This window comes from Orycteropus afer, unplaced genomic scaffold (genome assembly GCF_000298275.1).
Source record: "Orycteropus afer afer isolate SDZICR_OR568_19922 unplaced genomic scaffold, OryAfe1.0 scaffold00006, whole genome shotgun sequence".
Lineage (NCBI taxonomy): Eukaryota > Metazoa > Chordata > Mammalia > Tubulidentata > Orycteropodidae > Orycteropus > Orycteropus afer.
In genome coordinates this window covers 4154653-4180361 of record NW_006921593.1, presented here as the reverse complement: position 1 = coordinate 4180361, position 25709 = coordinate 4154653, and the positions used below count along the sequence as shown (strand labels likewise).

At 48.4% G+C, this 25709-nt stretch overlaps 1 protein-coding gene across 1 annotated transcript in view; it reads right to left on the bottom strand.

The window, feature by feature from the left end:
• RCC1L (RCC1 like) overlaps positions 1-23196 on the bottom strand; it is a 29369-nt gene extending 6173 nt beyond the window's left edge. The window contains exons 1-10 of the mRNA XM_007940568.2: positions 22873-23196; positions 21003-21132; positions 18204-18332; positions 17365-17431; positions 16317-16368; positions 14085-14169; positions 10731-10912; positions 4366-4453; positions 3415-3588; positions 1523-1608 (exon numbers count right to left, since the gene is read on the bottom strand). Of these exons, the coding sequence (XP_007938759.1) occupies positions 1523-1608; positions 3415-3588; positions 4366-4453; positions 10731-10912; positions 14085-14169; positions 16317-16368; positions 17365-17431; positions 18204-18332; positions 21003-21132; positions 22873-23196 (1317 nt within the window). The remainder of the gene's footprint in view (positions 1-1522; positions 1609-3414; positions 3589-4365; positions 4454-10730; positions 10913-14084; positions 14170-16316; positions 16369-17364; positions 17432-18203; positions 18333-21002; positions 21133-22872) is intronic.
• Between the last annotated feature and the right edge of the window lie 2513 nt (positions 23197-25709).

Below are 25709 nucleotides of genomic sequence, written 5' to 3'. Positions count from 1 at the left end.
GGGCAGTGTTTCGTTCTGCTGTGCATGGGGTCACTATGAGTCGGAAACGACTCGACGGCACTTAACAACAACAACAACAAACATAAACTACAGTTAAGTTGCCTTTAACTGTGAAATGAGCCCTTTTGTCTAAATGCCTCCTACCCTGGAGGAACACTTTTATTTTTCACTTTGGTGGCTGTGGTTCACTCAAACCTACCATCATCGAGTCAATTCTGACTCATAGTGACTCTACAGAGTAGAATTGACCTATAGGGTTTCCAAGATTGTAAGCTTTACAGAAGCAGACTGCTTCACCTTTCCCCTGCAGAGCCACTGATGGGTTCAAAGCATTAACCTTTTGGTTCACAGCCGACAGGTTGTATCCTGTCTCCACACTTATTCAATCTATATGCTGAGCAAATAGATATAGTCCACAGCTTTAACCACTGTGCCACCAGAGCTCCGTGCCACTGGTTAAGGTTGTGGTTAGGCACTCTAAATATTAAACAGCCTGCTTTCTTTTCAACTCACCTATAAACCGTTCCACTCCCTGGGCCTCCACAAACAACTCCTACCAGCCAACTTTTTCAAGTGTGCTCCCTCTTGAGAGCCTCATCATCCTGCCCACAGCCTGTTCCTCTCGGATGTGTGCTGCCCTGTGTCTCCCTGCTTTGTCTCTCTCTCTGCTGTGTCTCTAACACACGGTGCTCCATCTCTCTCTGCTGTGTCTCTAACATGCGGTGCTCCATCTCTCTTTGCTGTGTCTCTCTGCATCTCTGGTGCCCAGGTGCCCACCTCTCTCTGCTGTGTCTCTCTGCTTGTGTCTCTGACAGCCAGGTACCCCATTCTCTCTCTGCTGTGTCTCTAACACGCGGTGCTCCATCTCTCTCTGCTGTGTCTCTAACACACAGTGCCCCGTCTCTCTGTGCTGTGTCTCTAACACACGGGGCTCTGTCTCTCTCTGCTGTGTCTCTAACACGCAGTGCCCCGTCTCTCTGTGCTGTGTCTCTAACACGCGGTGCTCTGTCTCTCTCTGCTGTGTCTCTCTGCTTGTGTCTCTGACAGCCAGGTACCCCATTCTCTCTCTGCTGTGTCTCTCTGCGTCTCTGATGCCCAGGTGCCCATCTCTCTCTGCTGTGTCTATGGCGTGTGGTGCCCCATCTCTCTCTGCATTTCTGATGTCCAGGTGCCCATCTCTTTCTGCTCTGTGTTCCCTCAGAGAGCCTCCAACATGCTATTGGCAAGGCACCATGGAACACTTGAGGTTGGTCATTCCCTCCCACCTCTCACTGAATAAGTCCCAGAAGTGAGATGACACCCTCGCTGTGAGCCAAGCTGCCTATGTCGTACGGCCTGAGCACCAGGCACTGGCTCCTGCCCAGTGCCACCAGGTGTGCTCCAAGTGCTATGGCACAGTGCACCAGGGCTGGCAAAGGGCGGTGGGCACCAGAAGGGGAGGAACCCCTCTGGGCCTTGTCCCAGCTGCGGCTGGACACCTGCCCCATGGACCTGTCCTCAGGCCTGCCCAGTCCAGCCTTACCCTCCACGGGAAATACTGGTCCTCCAGGCGGCCGATTCCCAGGCACCCTCGGATGTTCTTGCCCCACACGAATAGCTCTCCCTTGTCTGCAGAGAAAGGAGACAGGCTCAGTCAGAGCCAGTGTCTAGGAAGAGGAAGGATCCTCAGACTAGGCTTCCTGGAACCAGGTGATGACAGCCCCCCATCAGCTCAACGTTTCACCAGGCACTGATGCGTTCTTCTGAAGGGAAAGGAAAGTGGATGAGATAATGCTCTTAAACCAACAGTGTCCAAAGCCAGGCTGACACTGTGCTCACTGCAGGGAGACGAGTACATGCAGGGGATGTGCCCACAGGGGCTACTGCGCCCAGGGCCCCTAGCTCGCCACTCACCCAGGCCCTCTGCCCAGTCAGCTCCAACCAAACGTTTCCCTCCACAAACCCTGAAATCTGAGTATCCTCAAACCCGGCCACACCCCAGGCTTTCTGGGTGGGCACACCAAGAAGTAGGGCCATTTGCCATCCTTGTTTGGGGGCCCATAACTAGGGAGCACTTGGTCAAGTGACGCATGGTGACTGAGTGCCTATTTGTGCCAAGTCTGTATCCCTGTGCCAGAGGCTGGGGGCAGGACAATGACTGACAGACATGGATCCTGTCCTCCTGGAGCTCAATCGAGTCAAAGAGCTGGAAATAAACAAATGACTAGATCAATAAACACATAATTACAAACTGTGAAAAAGTGCTGTGAAGGAAAAGAACAGGGTGCAATAGGTGTATACCCTAGGGGACCAGGTCTAGATTGGGCTCTGGAAATGCCTGCCTCCAGGAAGGAGCCCCGGGCCTAATCAGAGAGCCGTGTATAACCCAGTTTTCAGTCCTATCGGCTTGGCCACCTCTGCACGTCTGGCCAAAGTCTTGGTCATGGGAAAAGAAGAGATGACAAGGAGAGGCCAGGACTGAGATGCTCTCATGGATTAAAGCGGCAGCCTTGTGACCAGCCTCTCCGGTCTGGCCCTCTCCTCCAGAGTTTATGTGATTAACAAATAATTCAACCCGTTGCCAGAAGAACATTTTTAATTGCAAGAAAATGGTTAACTTATTTGAGAATCACAAATGAATCTGTACTGTTACATCTTTCACGTCAACTAAGAGTGGCAAATTGAATCAAGAAGTGCTTTGGAGGACAAGAAATGGGGTCAAGAGGAACAGGGGAGCTGACCACCTCAGGCTCATAAGTGAGACTGAGAGAGGGGAGCCAGCCACCTCAGACTCGTGAGTGAGACTGAGAGAGGGGAGCGGGCCGCCTCGGGCGCGTGAGTGAGACTGAGAGAGGGGAGCCAGCCGCCTCAGGCGCGTGAGTGAGACTGAGAGAGGGGAGCGGGCCGCCTCGGGCGCATGAGTGAGACTGGGAGCAGGGGAGCTGGCCGCCTCAGGCCTTCATAATCTGGCAGAGCTCTCTCAGTCTTCCCTTTGATCATCTCACCCCTCCATTTGGAGAAATTCAGGAGACATGTCTCCATAAACCCACAGGACAGCCTTGCAAATCTCCGTCTTGTCAGCCCACATTCCTGGCTCAAGTCAGGGTGCTAGTGGCCAGGGAACAGAATTAAACCCCACACAGCCATTTCCTAATGACCCACCGTGGACTTGCCAAACCTTGGCTGGCTTCCACCACCACCTGACATACTCGGGGTCCCCTTGAGAAAATCACTTTAACATTAGCAGAGCCACCAGTCACATGAACCAAAAACACAGCTCCAGGCTGAGCAGCAGCCTCACACTCCGCAGCCCCAAACCAAGTAACTGCTGCACTGGCCACTCCCTCTGCTCATCCTGGCAAAGGTGCCACACCACGGCGGGGAGGGAGACCTGAGGAGATGACCCCTCACCAGGGTCTGGGCTTGGTCACTTACTGGTAAGTGCAGCAAAGTGGCTGAGTCCACATCGAATGCGGGAAACCTGGACGTCTGGGTTGAACTCCGTCAAGCCAAAGAGAGTGGGTGGAATCATCTCTGGAAGAGCACTTTCCACTAGGTTTGGACCTTTCCCAAGAATTCCATAGCCCCAGACAAAAACACGTCCTTCTCCTGCATGACGGTAAAACCATGGTCAGAGCATCAGCCCAAGAGCAGCCCCCCTGCCAGAGATTCAAACCACCACGAAGTCCCAACTCCCACACAGCTATTCACTGCTCGCTCGGCAGGAAGGGCTAACGTTTAGAAGATGCTGCTGCTTTCTTCTGCTCCAGTTCCTGCTGTGGAGCACATCCAGCACTAACCAACCTCAGAACATGACCTTCCCACATCTTGAGGGTAGCCCGGATGGGACCGTCCACCACGTGAACACGGGACCCTTAGAAAGATAATCTCTAAGCTTCACAGTACCCAGGCAACCGAGCCAAGTACTTCAATGACTTCTGGCCAGATTCTTAAAACTCTCAGAAATGAGTTTTTGGTTGTAAGAAGTGCCAGATGTTTCATCCCAGGGCACAGACCTTGGGATACAGACTCCACGGCTCGTCTCCCTTCTGCTTCCTTGGCATGGCCTCACTGGAGGAGACAGGCGAGAGGGTTTGGCCCAGGCCTAGGGGAGGGAGTAAGCGGCCCATACTCCGCTCCAGAGGTCTGCTCTACAATGACTAAGCTTGGCTGCCGTCTACACGTGAATCACAGGCTGTTCTCCTCTTTCGGTCAAGAATTTCACTCTCACCCTCTAATAACTGAATTCAGTCCAACAGGCTCTTCCCATGGCCACATTCCCTTCCTTCTGCTGAGGTTCACAGCCCACAAATCCAATGGCCATTGACTGTGTCCCTGTCCAACCCACCAAAGCTTCTCAATGAATTGCTTGGAAGGAGTTCTCACCATTCAATACAGCACAGCCGGTACCACCACATGCGGCCTGCATCACCTTGCCCACTCCTGAGAAGGGCAGGCACCGGGGGACATTCACCTGCAGAAAACAGAGTCCACGCTGTTAGGAGAACCAAATCAACAAGGACTCAGGAGTATCCCAGTCTCTTATTCAAAGTCGATGAGTCCCAGTTCATTCATTCACTCCACAAAAAAATTCCTGAACATCCAACACATGCTTAATTTGTAACTAGGTGCTAGGGGTACAATGAGGAGTAAGAGACCTAGTTCCCGCCCTCAGAGAGGGCTAGCCTAGCGGATGAGGCAGATGCCAAACAAAAAGGCGTAAGACCACATTTGTGCTAAATCCAATGAAGGAAAGTACCAGGGTTTCTGAGAGTGTACAACAGGGAACTGGATCTAGTTTGCAGGGAGGAACATTTGAGGAAGGCTTCGTTTTGTCCTGAGATCTAAAGGACAAGGAGTTAATGAGGCAAAAGGAAAAGAGAAGAGAGTTCTATTTCAAGGAGCTGGCGTGTGCAAAGGGAGTAAGGTGAGGGCATGGCACAGCCAAGGGGTGTCAAGAAGGTCAGACTGGCAGAAGCAGAGAGAACAAGGGGGAAAAGGTACAAGCTGACAGGGAGAGAAGAGTGGCCAGAAGCCGCAGGACGTATGCGGGCCACGGCGAGGATGTGGTCTTTATCCTTACTGTAACGGGAAGCCACGATCACAGACATGCTCAGGTCGGAGGGACAGGTAACAGAGGAGAAGGATAAGGGCTGCAGGGGATGAACATGAAACTTGCAGTGCCTGGAGACAGACTAACAGTAATGTCAAGTGGTACTTAAGAGGTATCTGGAACTCTCAAGTTTGGGCCTGAGATGCAAGTTGGAGAGTGTGGTAAAATGAATTTTTTTATGGGGCTTTTTTGTTTTGGTTCTATGAGAAACAGAGAATGAGAAGACAGCTCAGGAGATTTCTCCCTGGGCCCTAAGGAGTTGCTACAGTTGTCCTAACCAGACTCACTGCCACTGAGTCAGTTCCAACTCATAGCAACATGCGCTAGGTTTCCAAGGCTGTAAATCTTTACGGAAGCAGACTGCTTCATCTTTCTTTCATGGAGCAGCTGGTGGATTTGAATCACCAACTTTTTGTAGGAACCAAATGCCTTAACCACGACACCACCAGGGCTCCCAGAGTTGTCCTGTTGTTGTTGTTGTTATGTGCCGTCGAGTCAGACCCGACTCATAGCGACCCCTCCTTGGGTTTCTGAGGCAGTATCACTATGGAAGTAGATTGCCCCATCTTCCTTCCAAAGAGTGGCTGGTGGGTTTGAACTGCCAGCCTTCTGGTTAGCAGTCAAGTGCCTTAGGCACTACGCTACCCTAGTCCTTTGAAAAAGCTGTTACTTTTTTTGCTCAGATAAGAAGCCAGTCCCTGCCAGCAGAAAATGTCAGTCATTACGCAAATAGGATGCATAAAATCTACCCAATAGGATTGAGCCACTTGCCTATATAAGCACCCATCCCACAAAGGGGGACCTTACTACCATCAGGGAGAGCCTGGAGTGGAACATGTCCTTTGGACCTGGGGTTCCTGTGTTGAGAACCTCCTAGACCCAGGAGAAGGATGGAGCTGTAATACTGGAGCAGCTGCAGCAGAACCAGGAGACCAGCATGAGTCGAGGTGGTGTGCTTCTTGGCCCACGAAGCAAGGTGGCCATAGTGGGCTTGCCAATTCAAGGAGCAAAAGAGCTGAGTGCCTTTGGGTAGGAGGCTTGCTGGCAGAGTGGGGTACCTCCAGGCACTGCTGGAGAAGCTAAAGGGGCCTGCCAACCCACAGAGCAAGAGCTGAGGGCCTTCAGGCAGGAGACTTGCTGGCAGAGTCGGGTGCTTCTGGGCATTTATTGGTGTAGCTAGAAGAGCTCTAACACTTGCCTGAGCAGGCGCCTGGTTGCAGCAGCCAAAAAAACCTGTCCTGATCAAAGAACTGTATCCTGAGTTATTTCCAAGTTAATCCTGATCCCATGTCACTTCCCTAATAAACCATTTAACTGTGAGTCTGGTCTGTGAGTTCTGTGTGGCCACTGCAACAAATTACTGAACCCAGCAGAGAAGCAGAGAGTGCTGTGGGCAGGACGGCTGTTGTGAGAACTGGTGAAAAGTTTGGAGGGGGAGGGATATCTGTCCTCCACATCACAAGAACCAGCTTTGCGCTGATGCTCATTCTCATTCTTCCTGAAGTCAAACAAGGTCCAACACTACTCATATAGAGGATCATTAGCATTCAGAGCGTAACTGAAGCCAAGGGTGTGGAGAAGCTCTTCTAAGACCAAGGCTCGACGGTCTTCAACATTTAAAGGCCTTGCTATAGAGAACCAGGAAATGAGATCGTGAAGAAACAACTAGACAGGCAAGAGAGTACCAGGAGAATGCAGCCACAGGGCAAAAGGAAGTGTCTTCCCAAAGATGTCAACATGTCATGGTCAATGTCAATATCAATGCTGCTGACAGGTCAAGAAAGATGAGTACTGGGGAATGTTCTCTAGGTTGTTATTATTATTTTTAACAACATGGAAGTGACAGAAACCCTAGCAAGAGCCATCCAGCAAACGGACATGGACAAAGGCTAAGTGGAATGGGCTAAATAAGTAGGAGACGCGATAAGCCAGCAGACAAATGCGGTTCTTGAGAAGTCTGACCTAGAAGAGAAGGCAAGAGAAAAGGTGAGGGGGCACAGGCAGGAGGAGAAAGAGGATTCTAGGAAAGGATTTTTAAGATGGGAGACACATGAATCAGGTGCACAGAGTGACAGAGAGGAACCAGTAAAGAGGGAGAGGTTGAACTTACAGGAGAGAAATCCCAGCAGATGGAACAAGGTTTCTGAGAAGGTGGAAGCAATGGGACCCAGGGCACAGAGAGAAGAATCAGCCTCCTCAGGAAGAGGTCCCTCCTCCACTGTGACAAAGGGATGTGTCCTGGGAAGGTACCAACATAGGTGAGTGTGTGGGATTCCTCGTGGGACAATGAGTGTTCCCATCTGATAGCCTCAGTTTCTCCAATAGCCTCAATCCTCGGCTGCCAGTGAGAGAGGAGGGCCAGCACTTCCAAGAGTGAAGTGTCACCAAGCTGTCACCAAGCTGGCCTTCCACACAGTGGCAGTGGCCGTGGTACCTTTACTAAGGACTAACTTCAGAAGACAGATCACAAGTGCTTCAGTGACAGACATGAGTCTGTTTTTCACTTTCAAATGGAGACAGCTAGAAGATAATGGTCCCAGAGTCCACTCAAAGGAATCAGAGGGAGTGTATGGCTGGGTGGAGCTAGGCTGTCAGAGCTGAGCTGGGCCTCCACTGGCCTCTCAGAGAACATCTTGACCCGACTCTGCACTGGGACAATGCCCTCGGCAAGTGCTGAGAAATGCTCAGCAAACAGCTGAAACCCACCACTGTCATCACTGACAGGATGAGACTGAGGGCACCACCCATGACGAGGGTAGGCTGCTTCCAAGATGGCACCCGCACCCTGATGTGTGTGACCTGGACCTAGTGACCTGCTTCAAATGAATAGAATACTAGCAAGTGATGGGATGCCCCTTCTGAAATCAGATTTTTCAAATCCGGTTTGTGTCCTTCTGGCACTTTCTCTGGGCTTCTCACTTGCTCTGAGGGCCTGCCATACTGTAAGCTGCCCTATGAAGAGGCTCATATGGTAAGGAACCAAGGAAAGCCTGGCCAACCGTTGGCTGGCCAAGAGTCAGTGAGGGACCGAGGCCAAGAGTCCAACAGTCCTCAAGGAACTGATCATGCTAACAACTGTGTGAGCTGAGAAGTGAGTCCATCCCAGCTGAACCTGACTGCAGCCTCCTGAGAGTCCCAGAACCAGAAGACCTAGCTAAGCCATGTCTAGATTTCCGACTCACAGAAACTGAGTGGTAGTAAATGTGTCTTTCTTCAAGCTTCTAAATTTTGGCATCATTTGTAAGGCAGCGATAGATAACAATGACAGGACACTGACTCCGTCCCCCACAGGAAGCCCACAGAAGATATTCTCTCTGGCCTTGTTGTTTAGCTTATGGAATCAAAGAGTTATTTAAAGGATGTGCTTTCTTCTTTGTTCTAGCTGCTAGGGAGCTCAGAGCCAAATCTGCAACCACTTCTAGCAACTGTATCAGAATACAAAGAATGCATTTTTTCATATTTTCTGACCTTTAGTTTCCCCTTGCTCAGTTTTATCTATTAATTTTTGTATTCTTCTGTATCTTGTCAGAAGTTTGACAAGGAATGTAGTATGTTTTTTAAATAGTCTTTATGTTTTAGAGATACACGCTAAAAATTTTTATGAATGAAATATATCCAGGGTTTGATTCAAAAACCCCAGACATTCCTATAAGCGACGAGCATCTCTCTCCGGGGAAGACAAGACGGGCAGACATGTCAGCAGCTTCATGAGAGCCTGTTGCTGTTTGGTGCCATCTAGACGGTTCCAACTTATAGCGGACCCTGTGGTCAACAGAACAAAACACTGCCTGCCCCTGTGCCAACCTCACAGTTGTTGCTACATTTGAGCCCAGTGTTGTAGTCACCGTGTTAATCCATCTCACTGAGGGTCTTCCTCTTTTTTCTTGGCCATCCCTTTTACCAAGCATGATGTCCTTGTCCAGGGACTGGTCCCTTCTGATGACATGCCCAAAGTACACGAGACAGCCTTACCATCCTCGCTTCTAAGGAACATTCTGGCTGTATCTCTTCCAAGACAGATTTGTTTGTTCTTGTAGCAGTCCCTGGTATATTCGATACGCCTCACCAACACTGTGACTCTCAGGCACCAATCCCTCAGTCGTCCTTATTCATTGTCCAGTTCTCGCACGTGTATGAGGCGACTGAAAATACCTCAGCTTGGTCAGGCGCATCTTCATTCTCAGGGTGACAGCTTGGCTTTTTATTCTTTTTTTTATTTTAACATTTTAAAGACTATTTTTTTTTGCAACAGACTTCCCAATAACAGTATGTCACTTGACTTCTGCTTCATTGGCATTGATTGTGGATCCAAGCAAAATAAAATCCTTGACAACTTTAATCCTTTCTCCATTTGTCATGATGTGCTTGTTGTTGTTGTTGTTGTTGTTATGTGCCGTCGAGTCAAACCCGACTCATAGAGACCCCTCCTTGGGTTTCCGAGGCAGTATCACTACGGAAGTAGGATTGCCCAACCTTCCTTCCGAGGAGTGGCTGGTGGGTTTGAACCGCCAGCCGTCTGGTTAGCAGGCAAGTGTCTTAGCCACTATGCTACCAGAGCTCCTGTAGAGGTGTAATCCATACTGAAGGCTGAAGTCTGATCTTCACTAGGAAGTGCTTCAAGTCCTCTTCACATTCAGCAATCAAGGTTGTTCTGAGGCCCCCTAATCACAAAGGTCCTTCTTGGGGTTTAGCCCGTTGTACATGCAGGCAAAGGTCTGGCCCAGGGCACCCTGGGCCATGAGGAACCGACACACAGTACTGTCTGGCTGCTGCTTTTTGCTGAGTAATACATCACCCATTTTTCTGGGAAGGAGGAAAAAGTCCAGAGCAGAAAAGTGGATGGAATTATAGACGAAGAAAAACTGGCCACTGGGGTATATGAGTTTGTTTGTTTGTTTGTTTGGGAGGGGGCTGATGAAATGTTCTGGAATTAGATCATGGTGCGGTTGCACAACTTCATGGATATACAAAAAACTGCTGTGGACTTTAAAACAGTGGAGTTACAGTATGTGAATGATATCTCCTTGAAAAACCTGGCCATTAGTTAACTGTTGAAGCTGGATAACCAGTAAAGGGGATAATTATACAACTGTCTCTACTTTCCTTTATATTGGAAATATAATATATAATATGAAATGTCAACAATCCCATTGTACTGATAGTGGTTCCCTTGGTGACAAAGGGGTAGAGGTGGGGGTAGAGGACACAGGTAGGACGTGTGAAGGACTGCCAGTTACTGCTTGATCTGGGCTGCATAGGCCACTTTGATGAGCTGTACACTTAGGATTGCATCCTTTCAGTACATAAGTTATAAAAAGTATAATACAATATCCGAGATACAGATGTTAACAGACTCACATCCCTTCTGGAACAAGATGGGGCACAGAAACACACCAAAATATTGATCTAACCCAGAAGGAGCTCATCTAAGTACTGGTAACGATGGCCTCTGAGCCTAAGCTGTCTTTCTAGGCTCCAGAGATCACCGAGGACCCAGTACCCTGAGGGGCAGTCCACCAACAGGCTGGGCACTAACCAGCCCCCTCTATATCACTCCTTGGGGAAGAGCTTCTTATAAGTGTCCTTAACATTTTCTCTTTCCAAACCCCCCAGCACCAGGATGCAGGTCACTGAGTACCTGTGTGGAATCAGTGACAGAGGCCAGCTGCAGGTACTCGGAGTTCCCCCAGCCAAAGACGTCTCCATCCGCAGACACGGCCAGGCAGGAATCCCCATAGGTGGCCACCTGGACAACATGCACTCCAGCAAGGTCTCCAGCCAGCTTGGTGGGCACGCTGCTGATGTTGTAGTGACCAAGACCTGGCACAATGGAAAATACTTATTGTAATGGTTTATCTCATCAGCTAACACTCACACAGCCTGACTGTGCCCAGCACTGAGGCAGGCACTTTAGACCACCCGCTCGGAAATCCCAACTGGTTCCTCTGCATGCTCATATGGCTTCCTTCTCCGTTCTCTTGGGGGAAAAAGGCGACGTACTTAATACTTTAATAACTGGCATATTATTAAAACCTCTGGAATTTCCCAGATCTGATTCAAGTTAGAAGACTTTGCAAGATGGAATACCACTATACAACGAACCCATGAGAACCTAAATGACAACAAGCGATTTTTAACGCACTGCAGGGACTCCTAGAACATGAAGGAAATCTCCGAAAGCTCACCCAGCCTGCCACCCCACCCCACGCCCCAGAAGAACAGAAACTGACAGTGAACTAGGAGTGGTGTGGGGAATAGAAAGCCAAGGTCAACCAGAGGGCTGGCCCTGAGAACAAGTATCACTGGAGGCCACTCTCTGGGCAGCAGGGAAGGGCAGGACACCGAACCGTGGACTCCCGCTTTGAGCCAGGATTCCTCAGAGAGGGTCACCGTGCTATCACCCCTTAGCCACAAGCAAGATCCAAATCTTCTCTGGAGGAAAACATTGCTAATTTAGGCCCTCAGTGTTCCCACAGATTAATTTCAATCAAACAGGAGGTCATAATCAAAAATTACAAAACACACAAAGAAAAATACTGCTATGAGAGAGTCAATAGAATCAACAATCAACCAAGTTACTCTCCAGTTTTCAAGTACACAAAACAAAACAAACTGCTGTATGCAAAACAAAAGTGGTAACAAGAAAATATCAAAATACCCAAGCAAACTGGAAAGGAAAACAATCAGAGATGAAAACTACAGTTGGTAAAATTAAAACCTCAAATGGACAAAAAGCTTCACACAAGCAGGGAAAGCCCTGCTACAAGTGATAAAAGACACATGTATAAAATACATGAAGAATCCCCAAGCTCAGCAAGGAACAGACAAGTCAACATAAAAACAGGCACAGACACCAGAAGTATTTCAGAGAAAAAACAAATAAACAAAAAGAAAGTCAAGCTCGTTAGTTTAGGAAAATGCAAATTACAACCAGAAGAAGGTACCATCTCACACACCACTGACAGAGAAAATTTAAAGTGGATGATCCAAGCCTTGGACAGGCTGTGGCACATGGGTCACTCGTTACAACTGTTTTGGAAATAGTAACGTGAGTATGTGGGCAGATCCCATACCCCCAGCAATTCCACTAGGAATCTTCACTAGGCAAACTCGTGAACATGTATACGAAGAGACAGATACAAATGGACACACAGATGGTCACTGCTTGTTACAGAAGACAGCTGTTAACCAGTCAAATGTCTATCAACGAGTGGGTAAACTGAGATACAGTCTCACGGTGGAGTATCATACAGACGTAAATGAGTCAACTGCAGACACATAACAACATGGGTCAATCTGAACACACACAATGTTGAGTGTAAAGCAAGTCATTGAAGACTACATATAACATGATGCCTAAAATAAGCAAAACTAATCAATACAACGTTTAGAAATGTGTGTAAATATAGAGACATGCCTCAGAGACACTGTGGGGTCGGTTCCAGATCACCACCATAAAGTGAATATTGCAATAAAGCAAGTCACACGAAGTTTTTGGTTTCCCAGTGCACATAAAAGTTATGTTTAGACTATACTGTAATCCATTAAGTGCACGACAGCATGATGGAACAGTCTGAAATACTTTCAGAATTAGCAAAATGTGACAGAGACACCAAGTGAGCACATGCTGCAGACTTGCTTGATGCAGGGCTGCCACAAACCATCTATTCCTAAAATGCACAGGATCTGAGAAGCGCAATAAAGCAAAGCAAGATCAAAGGAGGTACGCCCACACACACACACACATAGTTCCCTCTCACAGAAAGAATAAAGATAAGTTCTGGTGGTGTAATGCCTAAGGCATTTGCCTGCTAACCAGAAGGCTGGTGATTCAAACCCATCAGCCACTCCTCAGAAGGAAGACTGGGCAAACTACTTCTATAAAGATTTACCACCTCCGAAACCCAAGGAGGGGTTGTTGCTAAGAGTCAAATCGACTTCACAGCAGTGAGTTTGGTTGTTTTGGTTTTGGACCCATTCCTGGGAATTTATTCTAGGGAGATAATCCCGATGAAAGAAAAGCTGTATGTGTATACGTTATAACTATGTGTATATATAACTGTGTATGTGCACATGATAACTGTGTGTATATAACTATGTGGACATAACTGTATACATACAAAATTGCATGTGGATGCTTGATAACTGTATGTATGTACATCCTAACTGTATGTGCATGTATAACTGTATGTGTATACACGGTAACTGTATTGTATACATGATAACTGTATGTGTAATATGGTAACTGTGATAGCATCTTCATGTGCTTTCTCCGTCCCCAAAAACATGCCTAATGACAGTAGGTAAATTAACTTAGTGCCAAATCACACAAACAGTAAAAACTGCAATTCTGAAAATTGCAGCAACATGAGAAAACATTCTATGTAAATTTAAACAATAAAGTAAGATACTAGGTTGCAGCCATGCTATCGTTGCACCAACATGAAAGACACACACATGAACAAGGATTAGAAGAGAACATAAGACAATGAACGACAGTGACTGGAAAGCAGCGGCTGGATTAGCAAGGCTTTCACCTGCTTTTCCTTGTTGTTCTTGCTGTGTTGACAGTACCCTCCTTAAAAAGGGAAATTCAGTAGGTCACAATCAAAGGCCTTCCTTCCAGATAAATATCCAAACCACAAAGATTACATCAGTAAGCTGATGAACTTGCCCCTCATTCCTCCTCTCCTTAATCTCATCCTTCTCAAATCAGCTACGATTAAGCTCCTTTTAGTGGCATTTGTTTCTTCTTTAAAAGGCTCCGTGTCCTCTCTGCTGAGAAGGAGGCTTGGGCCTCCTTTGTGGAGTTACTGGTTCATGTCGTGGGAGCTGGGAGGAGGGAGCTGGGAAGGATCCCAGGAAGTGACTGAGAGTGCTAAGAGCCAACTCAAGAAAGGCGGAGTCTGGCCCATGAAAGGCCTATGGCTCACAGCCCTGCACTACGCGGGCCAAGACCTCACACTATGTCAAAGGGGTGACTGCATGCTACCTGTCTGCCCGTCCGCACCCCAGCCACAGGAATAGACTTCTCCTTTATCCGTCAGGAACAGACTGTGGTCCTGACCGCAGGCAACCTATGGGATGAACAGAGAAGAAAAGAAACACTGAACCCCAGTGTCCTGGTCAGTGGCTCCCAAGGAGCCCGCCCCACTGCCGCCCCCTCAGGACCTGAACACAGGGAGGGCCACTACAGCCCTGCTTCAGTCACCCACCCACTGAAACTGCTGAGGGGCAGGGTCACGTGGAGCAAACCCAAAACTCCTCCATCCCAGCACCGCCGAAGAACAGAACACTTTCTCTGCCCCGTTCCTCTGGTCTCCGTCTCTAGTGGCTTCCAGTTTTTATTCCCAGCTCATCCTCTGCCCCATTCCCTTTCAGTGTTGAAATCCTTCTCCAAGGTTCTGTCTTCCACCCTCTCCCCTCATTCTTCACTTCCCTGGCCGATGGCACCCACCCCCCAGGCTGTGGCTGTCACCTCTGCACTATTCTTTCCAGCCCCAACAACTGTACCGAGTTCAGCCCTGTGTTCCTGGCTGTGCAGTGATGCCCACCCTTTACTGAACACTCAGCAAATCTGCTGCAAAAGACCTCTTTAACATATTAAAAAGCAAAGATGTCACTTTGAAGACTTAGACGCCTCAGCCAAGCCATGGGATTTTCAATCACCTCAGATGCATGGGAGAGCTGGACAATGGATAAAGAAGACTGAAGAAGAATGATGCATTTGAATTGTGGTGCTGGTGAAGACTATTAAATACACCGTGGACTGCCAGAAGAATGAATAAATCTGTCTTGGAAAAAGTACAGCCAGAATGTTCCTTAGAAGTGAGAATAGCTAGACTTCATCTCTAGAACTTTGGTCATGTTATCAGAAGGGACTAGCACCTGGAGAAAGGACATTTTGCTTGGTAAAGTAGAGGGTCAATGAAAAAGAGGAAGGCACTCAACAAGATGGATTGACACAGTGGCTGCAATCATGGGCTCGAGCACACCAACAGTTGTGAGGATAGCAGTGTTTCATTCTGTTGTACAAAGAGTCACTGTTAGTGGAAGCCAAGTCAACGCCACTTAACAACATCATGCCAGGTGCTATGCTAAGTCCTCGGCACAGAGAACCACCCTGTGAGAAACTGAATCTCAGAGAAGTGTGCCAACTTGCCGAAAAGTCCCTCCGTTATTAAGCAGAGGAGCAAGGACTTAACATCAGATCCACTGGACCTTGAAGCCTACAGAAGACATACTATATTCGGCTGCAACCTTATGTTCAGCCTGCCCCAGAGCATATGCATTTCTTAGCTGCCCCTTACTTCTTACTCACCAACCCATGCAAGCCTGCTCCTCCTCCAGCTCCCCATCTTGGTTATGAATACCCACTCAGGTGCCTACTGGAGTCACACTCAATCCTTCTAACTTACTCTCTGCCCATCTACTAAGGCCCAAGTCCAGTCAATTCTCCTACATCTCTCTCCCACCTGCACCTTCTCCCCAAGACTCCCAACTAGCCTTCCTCACCCCCTCTCCAACTCTACCACACATCCTGGCCAACATCCTCTCTGAACAGATCATCATCTGGCTGTCACCTGCCCTGCTCAGAACCTTGGACATCCCCCCAGCTGGCAAGGGAACGAAGCCTAAACTCCTTCACACAGCATATGAAACCCTGCATCATTCACACTCCAACTGTCTTGCAGCCCAGCTCCCGCCACCGCCCCCAAAGCAGACTCGACTCCAGCCCCACTGCACACGTGCAGCCTCCAGACCTCTGCTCACGCCACTCCCTTCCGATTCCTTCCCATCTCCCCTGGGCCGTTCACCAGCTCCTCCAGAACGGCTGCTCTCCCTTCCATCCTGGCCCTGGTAGACGTGCCTCCCCCTCTGGGTGCTCCTACAGCGACATGTGAGTACCCACCACGTGCCAGGCCCCAGAGATGGGAATAAAATGGTGAACAAGACGGCCCAGAACTAATGGCGCAAAGGTGCTGTGATACAGCTAACAGTCTCGACCTGCCTGTCCCGTAAGAGCGCCAGTCCCCCAAGGTCTCACTCAACTTTGCACCCCTGGTATCTACCACACATTCTAGTCTATTGTATGCAGGTAACACTTTTTACAAAAATAACTGACTCACTCAGAAAATCCCCCTAACAAGTCTGCCATCACCCCATCCAACTCTCAAAGACAACTAGGGCACAGGGGGAGAGGCTCTCAGCCCACATCTCTTACCTGGACCACCTGTCCATCGAAGTCCTGCATTCTGTGGACTTTGTGACTTTCACTGCAGCCGGAAGAAATTTGGGAAGAAGTAGGAGATACGGTCACGGTAAGCATTCTGCCATCCTGGCCTCCTAACTGGCTTGCTCCCACACACCCCCATTTCCGTGCCTTGGCTTCCTCTTGTGGCAACATAGTAACTGTTAGGGAAACTCTCAGGGCCAAATATAAACCAGAGTTTGGCCTAGGTATGAAATTAAAGACAACAAAACCCCTAGGCGGTTTTAATACATAGCTGGAGGTGAGAATGGTGTGTAGGGCCAATAGTACGAGAACCAGAGAGAAATTTTTTAAAAGACTAAAATGAAGAGGATTGAAATGAAGAGGAATTATTGAAGTTAATCAAGTTGATAAAAATTAACTTTTAAAAGCCCATTACGTAGGTTTGCTGGTCTAACAGAGCCTGGTGGAACCACTGAGACTATGGCCCCTAGCTGCCCTTCAGGTCTGGAATTGAACCACACCTGTGGCTTCCAGCCAAACAAAAGACAGGTAGATGAGTTGAACATTTGCCTGAAGTAGACACACTCCGTGGAGAGATCAATCATGGAAGAAAGAAGAGCTGTGTATGCACAGGGAGACAGCTCAGGGGGCATGAATGCATGGAGGGATGGACACAGGGAAGAGGTAACTATGGGGAGGAACTAGGAAGGGAGCTGCTGCACTGGGGAAAACTGTGGTCAATGTCACAGGAAAAGTGCATGTGAACCGCTGTATGGAAAGTGAATTTGCTCTGTACACCTTCACCCAAATCACACACACACACAAAAGCCCATGAACTCAAAGTTCTGTGCATCACAGCCAGCACTGATCTTCTCTCCCCTCACACCAAGCTCATGTGAGGAGCTCAACGTGAAATGGAACAAAATTCTTCCCACCACCCCCTCACCCCAGGGAACCTCCTTTTGATTTAGGCTCTGTGGGCCTATCACGTGGTAACCACTAAGAAATCTGTAATGCCCAGCCCAGGAAGGGGAGGGACGTCTTCTTGGGAACTCACCTGTAAACTTCATTTTCAACCACCTTCCTTCCACACTGTCCGTAAGCATTGTTCCCCATGCTGAAGACTAAAGAACACCACCAGCATTAGATCAGTTCTGGGGCTTCCCTTGGACGTCAGAAATGGGAGGGGCAGCATCACTTCTCCAGCACGTCCAGCCTCTGGGCACACGTGCCAAGGCACAGAAGGGTCTAGACCTCCCACGGCCAGGCCAGGCTGTCCTGACCGCTCCCTCTGCTTTCTGCTCCGATTCTAGTTCTACCCCCCGTAATTTCTTATTACCAGGCTAACACCCTCCCAGGAAAGGCCTCGGACCCTACTCTCTGCTCGTCTCTATGTGGCCTCAAGGCCAAGTCCCCTCTTGAAAGGGCTCCTAATCACCACCCTTTGCCTCTTCCCACTTAGCTAGAAAAGGAAACTTTAAACATTGACTCAAGTTGGCCTTCCCCTGGAAGCAACTCCTTTATTTGAAAGGGGCTTTGTTACCCAGAAGCCTGGGCTCTGGAAGCCTCACACTTGGGAGGAAGGTTAGCACACAGGCTTCTTTCGGGGGAAACAGAAAACACAGCCTAGCAAGCGCGGCTGGTGACAGCACGGCCAAGGGAGCGGGTGACGAAGCTCCCTTTGGTACCAGGCCACTTTCAAATGCCGAGGATTTTCCGAGAACCACGGAGAACATAAAACAGTCATCGTGGTCTGCCCGGCACAGCTCTCCTGAGCAACCCTGCTGGTTTATGCGGAAATGCCAGGCTTCACGAATGAGACACGTGACTCAATCAAGGCTGCTGCCAGCAACAAAACGGGCCCCCGTCTCCATCAACCCTGAGTAAGTCACTCACCTCCTTCGCTGTTTGTCAAGATGAGAGAGTGGGCGCGGCCGCAGGAGACCTGTAGCACCTGCGTTTCCTGAGGTCTGTCCAGAGGCAGCGGGACAGCTGAGGGCTCCAGAACATACTCATACCCCCGACCTGAAAACACACAACCAAGATGGCTTCCTGTCGAGCATTTCACCCTGAGTTAAAGGGACAGCACTTCTGACACTGAAAATCATACTGTCCAACCACCACATCTTCACGCAGGAAGAACAGAGGGCCAGAGATGGGAAGGACTTACCCAGGCCCATAGGTCAGTGACAGAGCTAGGACTAGACCCCCGTTCCCTAGCTCCCAGCCCACTGTACCACAATGCCTCTGTTACACAATGTGGGTGACTGAAAAGCAAGGTCTTAGTAAAGGCATCTCTTCACATGGTATATCCTACTGTTTGAGTCTCTAAGGGCAGTGAAAGCATCTTCCTCCTGCAAAACCCACTGGAGTTCCCTAGTACGGTGAAGAACCGCATACGCTGTGTGATACCACTTAGAGTGTAAGGAGGCAAAAAGAACCCCTGCAATCAGGGTCACCAAACAAAATATGCACAAATGGAATTAATTTAAAAAAAAAAAAAGGATACTTGCACATGCAATAAATCTCTCTAGCAGGATAAACTGGGAACTATTAACACCAGGTTTTGCCTTCAGGGAGAAGAACCATGTGACTAGGGGACAGAGGTGGAAAGCAGACAGTTCACCATACACTCTACTGCCCCTTAAGAATTCCAAAGTACACATATGTTGTCTATTCAAAGCAGAAGTAAAATTTTAAATCTGGGTAAACATTCTTTCATTCCATGAACAAGGCCACCGCGCACCACAGGAACAGGAGCGTCTGTCCTGGAGCCCACCTGAGGAAGCCAGTACCTGACACTGCCATCTAATAGGTCGATTCTCCACACCCTTTGGGCAACTGTGAATTTCTTCTTGCCACAGAGACACAGGTGAATTTATGCCCCAACTGCTACTCCTTTAAGAAAGAGGGCCAGTTTGGTGAAAGTCATTTTAATAAGAAGCTCCTTAGTGTTCTCTGCAATCCTACCGGGAAAGCCAGATTGGCCTACATAGGGACTGATGCTGAGTAGGCTCTTAAACAATTATAATGTAAGTTGAGACTAAGGTGCACTGGTCCTCAACTTCCTCCCCACAAATGATGCCTCCATTTTCTGCCATGGACCACATGTTTAAACAGATTTTGTCTCCCAATTAATGGCACTGCTAGTGTTACAATAATACATTCACCCATTTGTACTCATTAGCGACTGACAGATTTCTCTGACAGAGCTTTGATCGGCATAACTGGTATCTTACAATGAGATGCGATTCTAGGCAAAATCAAAGACACTGGACAGAGCTGTTAGCTTCTGCAGCCCTGCCTTATTAGATGATAACACACAGTCCTCGAAAAGAGTCAAGTGACTTCCAGCTCCCATGATCATCTTCACAGACCCCCAAGGCCCTAGGAACCCAGAATGCACCGCATTAAAGGCAATCTGGCTCAAAGGCAGTGAGAACGGAGGCACAGTGTGAAGAATGTGATCAGCGGCACGGAGCTGTGCGTGTAGGGCCTTGGACTGGTGTACGTTTTTGCCGTGTATATTCTCTACAACAAACAAATTACTGATGAAATGTCAAATGGCACTACAGAAATACATCAGTCTACTCCAGACTAGAAAATTCCACAAGATAAATGCTAATTTCTTCAACAAATACATTTCAATGAAAAACGGTTCCAATCAGTGGACTAATCAACCAACTGCAATGTGTGGAGCTCGTCTAGATCGTGATTTAAAGAAATTATATATTTTTAAAAAATCTAACGGCATGTATGAGACAAGTGGCGATCTGAACCCTGGCCATTCAATGATATGAAGGCATTGTATTGTTAACTATTTCTAGGTGTGCTAATAATATTGGGGTTATTTTTTTAAGAGTGCTTTTTTTTTAGCTATGTACTGAAATATTAGTGAAGTATACACTATCATATATTAGTGAAATATAAACCCCCCCCAAAAAAACAAAACAACTAAACTCACTGGCGTCGAGTTGTTTTGACTCATAGCAACCCCTCCTTGGGTTTCTGAGGTGGTATCTCTATGGAAGTAGATTTCCCAGTCTTCCTTCCACAGGGTGGTTGGTGGGTTTGAACCGCCAGCCTTCTGGTTAGCAGCCATATGCTTTAGGCACACCACCACTAGAGCTCCCTAGTGAAGTATATACTACTATAAATTGTATGAAATTACATCTTCATATGAACAAAGGAAAACGAAAAAAGCGGAAAGGTTTGGGTAATTTCCCCTTCTTGTCAAAAAAAAAAGTTTATTACTGTTCTTGTACTATTATTTGGCTTACTTTTTAAAAATCATTATAAATTACGTCTAACACTTTTACCATCCAGATCTTCAACCTTCAGAATAATGCCTCCATCTAGAGGTGCCTATTTAACTTTTTCCCCCAAGTCTATAGCCCACGCAATCCATAGCCTAAGTATTTCAGGTTGCCTCCAAGCTAGGAAACAAAAGGGACATTTTCTGCCCAAAAGGAACATCTTCACTTCTCAGCAGAAGCCAGGGCCTTGTCCTGTGTCTGAAGGTTCAACGTTATTACCAAAGCCGCTGAAAACCATCTAGTTCAAATGGTTTCAAACAATGTGCCTTGCAGAATCCGTCTGTTGCCGCGGTTTAGTTTATGTGATCACATCCTGAAAAGTAGAGCGAGTTTACTCAGGCCCATCACAGCAGAGCAAAGCCAAGGGCAGGACACTCACTTTTATCTTTCCGGCTCTTGTGAAATCCAAGTTGAGAGTCTCTGTTGAGGCCCATACCCCAGACTTTCGTAATATCCTTCGTTTGGGAGGACAGCAATGTGAATCCATAGCCACAGGCAGCAGACGAAATCTGAAAAGAATCCGTATAAAGCATCAATCCATTTGTGATAGCAAGCCATTCCAGCAACTGACAAGTTATTTACCAAATCCAAGACCATATAGTGTTAACAGAACAACTACGATTTATTGAGCACTTACTGTGTTGTTGGAATCATATTACATTAATCTTCACAATCCCTCTGTGAAGTAGGTATTATTACCATCTCTATTCCGCAAGAGAACAGGTAAGGGCACAGACTGACTGAGTGTGACCATTGGCATCTTGGCTGTCCTCCTCACCAGCTATGTGACTTGGAAAAATAGTTAACCTTTATGCCTGTTCCCTTCTGTCTAAAATTGAGTAATGGCATCCCTCCCTCTCATAGAGTTGATATGAGGACTAGATGAGTTAACACAGCTAAAGCCTTTAGAGTAAATGATGTTAGGACAACTGGATAGCCACATGCAAAAAAGATGAACTTAGACCCTTACCTCACACCACACATAAAAAAAATTAATTCAAACTGGCTCACAGACCTAACTGTAAGAACTAAAATTACAAAAATTCTAGAAGAAAATATAAGGGAAAAAATTATTGTGACCTTGGCTTAGGCAAAGATTTCTTAGATACGATACCAAAAAGACAATCCTTAACAGAAAAAGTGACACAAAAAATTTCATCAAAATTAAAAACGTTTGCAATTCCAAAGACACTACGAAGAAAATTAAAAGCCACAGATGGGGAGAAAAATATTTTCACATATGCAATAAAAGGCGTGTATCCAGAATATATAAAGTATTCCAGAATATATAAAGTATACTTACAACTCAATTATTAAGAAGGCAAATTACCTAACTCTTTACTCATCTGGAGCTTAAATTCCCTATTTCTCTTGATCTCCATATTCAACTTAATGATCTTTTGTTTGCTTGTTCCCTTGAGAGATAAGTCTGATTTGTCTTCTTTTTTTTGTCACCCATCAAGATTTCCACACCACTCCCAGGCAAGAGCCCGATGCCATGCGTCCATTTTCAATCTGCTGAGTCGTGGCTCCCCAGATCAGCTGCCCTCGGGCTGGGCTCCTTCGCTGTCACCTTTTCAGATCTGAGCTCAACTGGAGACATCCAATGCAACCATTCTAGTGCATTCAGGCACCTCATCCCCTCTGTCATTCCTGTCACTGCGCAGATGACAATTCTTATCCGAGGACTCACACGGATCCAGCCGACTCACACGGTCTCTGAGCTCTTGAAATCTGGTTTCTTAACCTGAGAACTCGGGAGCTCTGGTAGCGTAGTGCCTAAAGGACTTGACTGCTAACCAGAAGGCTGGCAGTTCAAACCCACCAGCCACTCCTCGGAAGGCAGATAGGGCAATCTACTTCCGTAGTGATACTGCCTCAGAAACCCAAGAAGGGGTCGTTGTGAGTTGGGTGCGACTCGACGGCACATAACAACAACAACAACCTGAGAACTGGAGTGCGAACCCACAGGACGCCCACCTACCTACCAGCTGTACGGCCTCGGGCCTGTCCCTTAACCTCTCAGAGCCTCCCTCTCCTCCACCTATGAGTGACAACTCCCGACTCTCAGGACGTCGCGCCATTGACCCGAGCCCCGCACACCCGGCACGTCCCCAGCCCCCACCCCCGGGCTTGCAGCCAGCTTAGGGATCTTCTTCCCAGAAACGTGGCTCCCTGGAAGGTCGAGTGCCCTGGAAGGACTGAGGGTGTCGGGAAAGTAGAAGACGGGAGGGGGCCGCGGCGCGCACCTTTTGATCAAGCTCCAGGCGGTAGGGCACAGACTGGATCCGGCGGCGCGGCCGCAAGCCGGCGCCGGGCTCCGGTCCGGAACTGGGTACCACGAAGGTAGGCACGCCCAGCGCGCCAGAAAAGCTGAAACCCCACACGAAGATGCGGTCGGCGCGCGCCGCGCGCTCGCCCACGTACTGGAACACGGGCGCATCGGCCTCGGCCTCCGCAGCCTCGCGCCGGCTCCGCGAGCGCCCAGCCGCCGTCCAGTGCCCTCGCCCCGGCCCCAGCCCGCTCAGCCGCCGCCCCAGCCGAGCGCCCGCCGCCAGTGTCGCCAAAGCCATTCTTCGCTTCTAGCCCTAGCAGCTCCTGGACGCCGCCATCTTGCCTGACCCCTGACCTCACGCCCCGGCGGAAGAGGCCGCAGCCACGTTTACTACTGGCTGAGGGCAAAGGCGCCGAGGGCTTCCTCGTGCCAGGAGGCTAGGCACCTTGGAGCTGGACGCCTGGTTTCCTGAATGAGCGGACCAGGAGGCCTGGGCCAGCTGACCTAGTGGGCGTCTGCGCGCTCAACGCACGTCTACTGAGCATCTTCCCTGGGTCGCTTCTTGTCTGTCAGGCAGTTGTTGTTGTTGTTAAGTGCCCTCGAGTCGTTTCCAACTCATAGCGACCCCATGCACACTGCCCGATCCCGCGCCAGCCCCACAATCCCTGCTATACTTGAGCCCATCATCGCAGCCACCGTATCGCTGTCAGGCAGTGGTGAAACTTAAAGATAGCCCACTTGGCGAAACTCAGAGCAGTGCTCACCCTGAGCCAGCTTAACTCCCTGTGCTGCTGTTCTTTGTCGTTTGTTACCTGGTTTTGTTGCAGGCCCCCTTCCCACGCCCCGGTCCCATCCCTATCAGCAATTCATCCTCCAGTGGAAAGGAATTAGAGTGTAACTCTTACTGATGTCTTCCTCTCAGAGTCCCTCCTGCCTTCTGTTGTACCTTTTCCAGGAGTCTTCGCTCCTCGGGCCTTCACTCCAATGGACTGAGACGTTTCTGCTTGCAACTTCAGCTCTTCTCCTTTTGCACCTAGTACCTGGAGTGCCCATTCCACTGCCTTCTGCTCCAGACGTCCGGCAGACTCCTGGTCGTCCTCAGATCCAGCTGAAGCATCTCCTTTGAGGTTCCTTGAAAGCAGGAACTTCCATTAATTCAGATTCTCCTCACCAAGTACTTCTGGGGTTGAGAATCCACCACCGTCTGTCAGTTGGTCATGCTGTGGGGGCTTGCATGTTGCTATGATGCTGGAAAGGATGACATTGGTATTTCAAATACAGGCAGGGTCACCCGTGGTGGATAGGCTCCAGCCGAGTTAACAGACTACTTAATCTACTTCAGAAAATTAGTCAATGAAAACCCACCAGGGCACAAGTCTTGGTCTAAGGCTCTGTTTTTTGGGAGGACACAAGCTGAAAGAGTTCGTACCAGAAGTGGGGAATACTGTTCACTGAGCCAAGCACATGGTCCAACCATAACTACCGTGTCAGGTACAGTATTTGACTGGAACAGATCAACACAACTTCTGGGCCTTATGGTGGGATACTGATCGGGTGCGTGGGTACTTTTCAATCCCATCATTAAAGCCAGAAAAATAAACTCACCGGCATCAAGTTGATCCTGACTCATAGGGACCCAGGAGGACAGAGCAGAAGTGCCCCATAGGGTTTCCTAGGCTGTAAATATTTACAGAAGCACACTGCCTTATCCTTCTCCTGAAGAGCAGCTGGTGGGTTCAAACCGATGACCTTTTGGTTAGCAGCCGAATGGAATGCTTTAATCCCTGCACTACCAGAGCCCGTTCCCATCAGTAAAGAAGGTCAAGAAAGCAGTTTCCCTCTGCATAGGAAGAACTGAGGTGCTCACTAACTCTCCATGCTGTCTCACTCCTGATGCCTCCCAAAAAAGTATCTGTGTAGAAGACATTATCTCAGGCTCTGCCTTTATCAATAAAACTAATAAAGAACAATCACGTAAGTATTGTGGAAGGGAGCAGTCGGAACCCAGCCTGCTGCCTTTCCCTATGACCCACCAATGAACCTTGTGCTTAGGACCAGATGTGTTGGCCTGGCCACTTGGATGGGCTTAGAGTGTGGCTGACTCATTTTCCCAGGGCATCTTGACCCAAAAACACATTACACAGCAGCTGGTGACCTGTCCGCACATCCCTCCCCTCTTGCCCTGAGCACATATCAACATTCCCAGGAACTGCTTAGCCAAGTGTGTCCATTAGATGGCACCTGGCCAAACTCACTTCTGTATCTGTTCTCCATGGGAAGGAAACGGGTTATCTCAACTGTAGCATAAGAGGGGTGCATGCAGACCTCCAGTCCTGCATCAGCTGTGGAGAGTGACTTCCTGAGCATGGGGGACCAATATGCATTATTGAAACTGACCTTGCTGTCTCTTCTTTATGTGAGTGAGCTTTCCAGTTGGTGCTTTTGTGTAAGTCACGTATTTCTTGGTGACCTTGGACCTTGGCTCGACAAATATTCTTGATATATTGATGGAACCTTTATATACTTATGAAATGTGTGTCCAGTTTTCACCTGTCCTTTCATAAGCAGGAGTGTCCTTTCCTCTGTTGTGACCTAATTTTTTTTTTTTTAATTGTGATTTGGGTGGAAGTTTACAGAACAAATTAATTTTCCATACAGCAGTTCATATACATTTTGTTTCATGACACTGACTACAATCCCAAAATATAATACCTCTCTCCCTACTCTCTCCCCGTAGTTACCTTTTCCCTGTGTCCTTCTTTCCTATGCATTCCTGCCTTCTGAGCTTTTTCCTTGAGCAAATACAGTCCT